At 51.4% G+C, this 6,561-nt stretch overlaps 1 protein-coding gene across 1 annotated transcript in view; it reads right to left on the bottom strand.

Moving 5' to 3' along the window:
* TRAPPC3 (trafficking protein particle complex 3) overlaps positions 1-1,409 on the bottom strand; it is a 12,402-nt gene extending 10,993 nt beyond the window's left edge. The window contains exon 1 of the mRNA XM_003788172.3: positions 1,225-1,409. Coding sequence (XP_003788220.1) covers positions 1,225-1,266 — 42 coding nt within the window. The 5' untranslated portion in view covers positions 1,267-1,409. The remainder of the gene's footprint in view (positions 1-1,224) is intronic.
* Between the last annotated feature and the right edge of the window lie 5,152 nt (positions 1,410-6,561).

Genomic DNA, 6,561 nt, shown 5'->3' with positions numbered 1-6,561 from the left:
AGGCACCAAGCCACCTACTTTATTTTTTAAAAAATGATGCTGAAGTTGATATTCAGAACAATGCAGAAACTTGCCCAATGTCACACAGCAAGTAAGTGGTGAAACCAGGCCTCAGTCCCATGCAGCAACATCCCCTGCATTGTGTACATTTCTGTCTCACTATTTATGTTTGTCCATAATTACTATGTCAGGAGAGAAGATCCACACTTATCATCAGCTTTTCAAAGGGGGTCTGAGAGAAAAGGTTAAGCACAACCCTGGAGTAACAAGGCTTCCAGCAGCTCATTTGGGGGGAATGTTTCTGGTGTAAGATGCAAAGGTGTGAGGGAACTGTGATCATCCCCTCTACAGCAGTGTGTCAACAGAGGGTCCTTGATCTGCCTAGCATGAAACCTCAGATACTCAGTTTTCAAATTCGAAAACAAAAACACAGCATGGGCAATTCTGGAAACTGACAATGCCAAAGAAAAGGAACACCAGCTAGGAAGGCCTCTTGGTTCTGAGAAAAATAACCTTAGTCTCCAGCCCCCATCCTTAGCCCAACTTTATGGGACCATATCGTGTCCTAGTAGTCTCTCAGAATAAGAAAGGAGCTGGCTTCTCAGCTCTCTCCCATAAAAGAACCGTTCACTGCTTCCTCTGATCCACCTCTTATTCCATTGAATAAGAAGTTCCTTCCTGGAAAGACCAGCATCTCTCACAATGCCCATGCCACAGGGTGAGAGACAGTATAGCCTAACATTCTGAAGCATTAGCTTTACAGTTAAGAGACATGAGTTCAAATCCTAACCCTTTCTAGGCGTAAACCTGGGCAAAGCAAGTTAGTTCTGTGAGCCGTAAAACAGTGATAACGTCCACCTAACAGGGTTACTCTGAGGATTAAATGAGACACTGTAAAGTACGTAAAGTGCTTGGCCCGGCGCCCTAAAGGACAACAACTGCGAGTTACTGTTATGTATTACCGGGTTTTTTTGTTGGCCCAGCACAGCTGCACTCAGGCCTCGGGGGAGGGTCTCCTCGGGAAAGGGGTCCCTAGGGGACTACTCCAGACATCCTTCAACCTGCCCGAGGCCTGGGCCGACCCTGGAGTGAGCCACCCAGAGGCTCCCCCCAAGCCGGAGCACACAGGAGGGCGCTTTCTCCATCGCGCCTCGCGCTCCGAGCCGGGCCCCTTCCCCCTACTCAATTCCGCCCCGCCCGCCGAGGTCACGCGCTCCAAGTTACCATTTTCTTGCTCTCGGTGCCACGATTCGCTTGCCTCGACATGGTGTTGACCGCGCCGCCCCGCCTCGCCTCGCCTAGTTACAGGTTCGCTCAGCGACCCTGTCAGACGCCGCTCGATTTAGCCACTGCCCCTCACCCTTCGGAATTGAACGGCACAGTTTCAACGCGCCTGCGCGGCCTGCCGCGGGGCACCACGGGACTCGTGGTCCGGCCGACGAGGGCAATTCCCGCCCAACAAACGTCGGACTACAGCACCCAACAGCCCCTTTGACAAGCAACGCCTCTCAGCTCAGTGAAACTACAACTCCGGGCGTACTTCGCGAGCACGGACTCTTAAGAGCCTGGCTTCCCGCTTGACTGCATTCTGGCCACTGGGTGGCGTCTGCAGCCTTCAGTAAACCTGTTACCATCCGTAAGCTTCCCGAAGCTTTCTCTGCCCTCTCTCCAGCTTCAGAGATGGTCCGCGAGCTCCTCTCTAGTACGATTGGTCTCTCGAGTTAGCCTCTTCCGCTGTTGCAGTTCTGCGCCAGAGGTTCCCAAGATGTCCCAGAAAATTAGTAACGACTCTCACATAAATCTGGCTTCTTCGTTGTACGACTATTTAATGACCACCTACTATGTGCTAAGCATTCGCTAGTGGCTTTCTCTTCAAATGACCATCTGTTCCCATACCCCAAATGCAGCCAGCTCCTGCATCCTACCACCTGTGGCCTCGTGAAGAACTATGCAGTCAAAAAAGTTCCAGTCTCTATCTCTTCCCTCCCCTAGAGTAGCTACAATTCCAGGTTCTCAGAAGAGAAAGATCCCCAACTGTGCGGGCAGACAGTCTTGAGTTCTAATCCCAGCTTTGCCATTTTAGGAAAATTGCTGGATCTCTCTCAGTTGTCGTGAAGCTTGGTGAGACGTGCTTGCCAGAGCCCTGGGCACATAAAACGCACAAAGTAAACGTGTACTCCCTTCCTTCCAGCCACCCTCTAAAAACAGTCCAACAAACAAGCTCTAGAAGCACCAGGGGAACGCGCTGGCTGAACACTCACCCATCACAAAGGGGAAATCCTACGGTTCCTGACCACAGCTCTTTGGTTTCAGCTCCAGCCATTTCTCCTTAGCCAGTCAACTCAGAGGGGGCTGGGCTGTGGTGGGGGGGTGGTCCCTGAGCACCCTCTCCTCACTTAGGCCTGGTGGCCTGACTTTGCAGCAGCTGCATTCTAGCTCCTCAGCCTTCACCATGACAACCTGTCCAGAAATGAGCCACCAGGGTAGGGAGGGCTGGGAGCGCCCAGGCCGCTCTGGCTGAAAGCCAGTGTGCAGGGCTCCCCCAGTCTCTCCCTCGGGGTGCAGGACCAATCATCATTATCCCTTTCTCCCTGTGCCACAGACATTCTGGGGCTTCCCTAGAGGCAATAACCCCTGACTACTCCTCCTGTATCATGCCTGAGGATGGGGTAGGTTGAGGGGGAGCCAAGGGCTCTTTGAAGGAACGTGGGGTTGGTTGTGGTGGGGGGAGCAGGAGTCAGTTAGCCCCAGAGGCCAGCCCAGCTACAGAAGAGCCTCCTGCGTTCCCAGGAGAGAGGACAGCTGAGGTGAAAGCTGCAGTTGGCCGGTCTGTCTGTCGGTCTGGGCTCCTCCCTGCCGGCTGCCCTTGGCTGCCCACAGAAACCTGAGTCACAGTCACAGCCAGCCTACCGACCGCACCCAGCCTGCTGACAGGCAGGGCAGCTCTGGAGAGAATGGAGGTGGAGCCTCTCCCTGCCCATCTCAAAGCCTCTGAGATTTTTCGCCTCTCTGACTGTTGACTCCTCCTCTTGGTAGCTCTCTCTCTGAGACTGGTCCTTGCAATGTCATCAGTTCTTAATTAAGGAACAGAGTAGGATCCATCTCAGGTGGATCTATATGGTCTCTTCCTTGCTCAGATGGGTGCTTAAAAGCTTAGACAGTTGCTCCAAGGGTTCTTAGTACAGTTTCCATTATTCTCAGATCCCGAGCCCTCTCCACCACCTCCAGGGACCAGGACATTTGGAAACACCAGGCACCCTTTTCTATCTTCAGCTCCTCCCTAGAAAAGAACTCAGGGATAGACAACTTCCCATCCCTATCAGGGGCTCTAGACAAAGACATCCCCTAACAACCCAAAGGGTTGAACCTAGTTAATCCTGGATCTGAGTTCCTTTCTGTTTCCATCTCTCTCTCTTCCTCCTCCTCTCCAACAGCTGGAGGGGAAGAGGCAGCTGGTGTCACTACTGCAAGGACATTTCCCACCACCAGCCCTAGGGGTAGGCCCTGGAGGCTAAGACTCCCTAATTAAAGCCCTGTGGGTTAGAGACCTCTTCTCACTGTAGCACCTTGGGGTTGGGTGGGAGTGAGAATCTGGTGTCAGTTCTCTCTGCTGCCCCCCTCCCTCCTTGAGGCCCCTCCCACTTCCTGCAGTACTTTGTGGGTGTGGAGGCAGCAGAGAATCCTTCCAGAGATTCCTATCCCTATGTGATCTCCTTCACCTCTCCATCAAGTTCATCCTGGATCCTGCCCTACCAAGCCTAGGAAGATATAAATGCTTTGCTCATGCCCTGCTCTAGGGGATCAGGATGGGGTCATTTTTCTGATCCCCATTCTGAGACCTGCCCCCAGCCCCCACCCAGCCCCATGATGACACTCAGGCCTATTTCTGTGGAGGAGGAAGGGCCTGCCCTATGCCCCAAGGGAGGCAACAGCGTTCCCTGCCCCTCCCCAAAGACAGCAGTGCAGAGCACTGCTATCTGGGGGTTCAGCCTCTGATGTCCCAAATGCCCTACTTGCTCCCTCCCTGGGATGTCTAATAATTGTGAAGCCATGTGGAGCCCCCATGTACCGTCACCCAGCCACAAACTCAGAGACACCCCCTCTCAACACTTTTGTCACTGGGGTCTGGGATCTGCCAGGGATTCTGGCCAATTAGGAGGAGAATGGAGAGGAGCCCACTTCCTCTGTCTAACCGACTGCATAGATCACAGAACATGGGAGCTCTTCCAGTGCGTGTTAGCCGTCTCCTCCCTGTGAACGCATTATCTGTGTAGGAAGATTTTGGGACTGACCAGGAGAATTATCCCTCAAGTTGCTTACCTCCCAGATGCTCTGCTGGTCTCCAGGACCAGCATCTTGGCTGGGGGGACCCAGTTCCTTGGGGGAAGGCGCAAGTGCCTCCACTCTCAGTGTAGAGAAAGGTTCCTCAACCTTGGTAGTATTGACACTTTATACCTGATAATTCTTTGTTGTGGGGGGTGTCCTGTGCAATATAGGATGTTAAGGGCCATCCCTGGCACTAGGTGCCAGTAGCACCCCTAATGGTGACAACCAAGTCATCTCTAAACATTGCCAAATTTCCATGGGGGGCAAAATTTGTTGATTGCTTGGTGAGCTTCCCAAAGTCAATCCCAGATAATTAGACACAATAGCTCTCCAGTTCTAAAGCACTACTTACCCTTCCCCTGCTGAAGAATCTCATGATCTTTTTTTTTTTTTGAGACAGAGTCTCATTCTGTTGCCCTCAGTAGAGTGCTGTGGTGTCACAGCTCACAGCAACCTCAAACTCTTGGGCTCAAGTGATCCTCTTGCCTCAGCTTCCCAAGTAGCTGGACTACAGGCACCCACAACAGTGCAGGGCTATTTTTTAGAAATGTGGTCTCTCTTTTGCTCAGGCTGGTCTCCAACTCCTGAGCTCAACTAATTCACCCACCTCAGCCTCCCAGAGTGCTAGGATTACAGGCATGAGCCATCACACCTGGCCAGAGTCCCATGATCTTCAATAGCTCCCCTTTTTCTACATTTATAAGTCAATTGCATTCAAGTCTTCTACATGGGCTATCCCTGGCCCATCTTTTTATGTATGTACATATGTATTTATTTATTTATTGAGACAGTGTCTCAGAGTGCCATGGCATCAGCCCAGCTCATAGCAACCTCAAACTCCTGGGTTCAAGTGATCCTCATGCCTCAGCCTCTCAATAGCTGGGACTACAGGCACTTGCTACAATGCCCAGCTAATTTTTCTATTTTTAATAAATATGGGGTCTTGCTCTTGTTCTGACTGGTCTCAAACTCACTCCAAGTGATTCTCCTCTCTTAGCTTCCTAGAGCGCTAGGATTACAGTTGTGAGCCACCGTGCCTGGCCTATCTTTTCATTTTTAGCTACCATTGGCCCTCCACGCTTCTTTTTTTAAAAGACAGAGTTTCACTTTATGGCCCTCAGTAGTGCTGTGGCATCACAGCTCACAGCAATCTCCAGCTTTTGAGTTTAGGTGATTCTCTTGCCTCAGCCTCCCGAGTAGGTGGGACTACAGGGACTGCCAAAATGCCCAGCTATTTTTTGTTGCAATTTGGCCGGGTCTGGGTTCAAAACCACCACTCTCAGTATATGGGGCCGGCGCCCTACCCACTGAGTCAAAGGCACCGCCAGCCCTCCACTTTTCTTGAGCTCTAGTCAATGTGGGTGTCTTGCTATTCCTATCCACCCATCTTTATCTCTGCAGTAACTTCAAGACCTGGAGGGAGAGATGGAAGAAGAAACATCCTAGAAGGCTCTCCTCCTGTTGAGTTCTATTCCTGAATTCTCCTGAGTCTTGTCACTACCTGGCTCAGGGTGGGCCTGTCCAGCTCTGGAAGAGGCAGTCCCAGAGGCCTCTGACCTCACAAAGGACCATCAAGGGCTCCATCATCCACATGATTCCCCATCACCACCCTGCAGATGGGATGGCTGACAACAAAGATAGGGGATCTGTTTCTCATCCTAATCTGCTGTTACTTTTGAAGTTCCCTGATCATCAAAGCTGTATTCATCATACTTATCTATTGAGCACTTCTGTGCTTAGCACTTGATCTGCATTGCCTTAATCTTTACAAACACCCCATGATATCTCATGACACAATTATATTCCTGATTTTATAAGGGAGCCAATTGGGTTTTAGAAAAATTAAGTCACTGCTCAAGGTTACAAGCTCCAGTTGGAGGTCTTTTACTATCACCCTATTCTATTTTGAGGGGGTCTGATGAGGACACTTTTCCCTCCCTAAGCCTTACCAAGAGGGTTCAAGCCCTTTGCTGTTCACATCTCCTAGGACAGGCTGTTCCCAGGTTTCAGGAGACCTAGTCCCTTTTGTTCCCCACCCTCACCCTCCACATGGTTGCTTTCTGGAGCTGCGAAAAGGGAGGCACTGGTGGGAAAGAGGGACAGGGGGATAGCATCTCCCTGGGCCTAATCTCTGGACAAAGAACTAGAGAACTGACCTTGTGGAGGTCAGGACAAAGGGCAGGGACTAGCTGCTCCTCCTCCTACCTCCCCCTCTGCAGCAGCACCACCATCGAT

Source organism: Otolemur garnettii, unplaced genomic scaffold (assembly GCF_000181295.1).
Source record: "Otolemur garnettii isolate 467f Iridium unplaced genomic scaffold, OtoGar3 scaffold00025, whole genome shotgun sequence".
Classification (NCBI taxonomy): Eukaryota; Metazoa; Chordata; class Mammalia; order Primates; family Galagidae; genus Otolemur; species Otolemur garnettii.
Note: the sequence above shows the minus strand (reverse complement) of the source record. Positions and strands in the feature narration are given on the sequence as shown.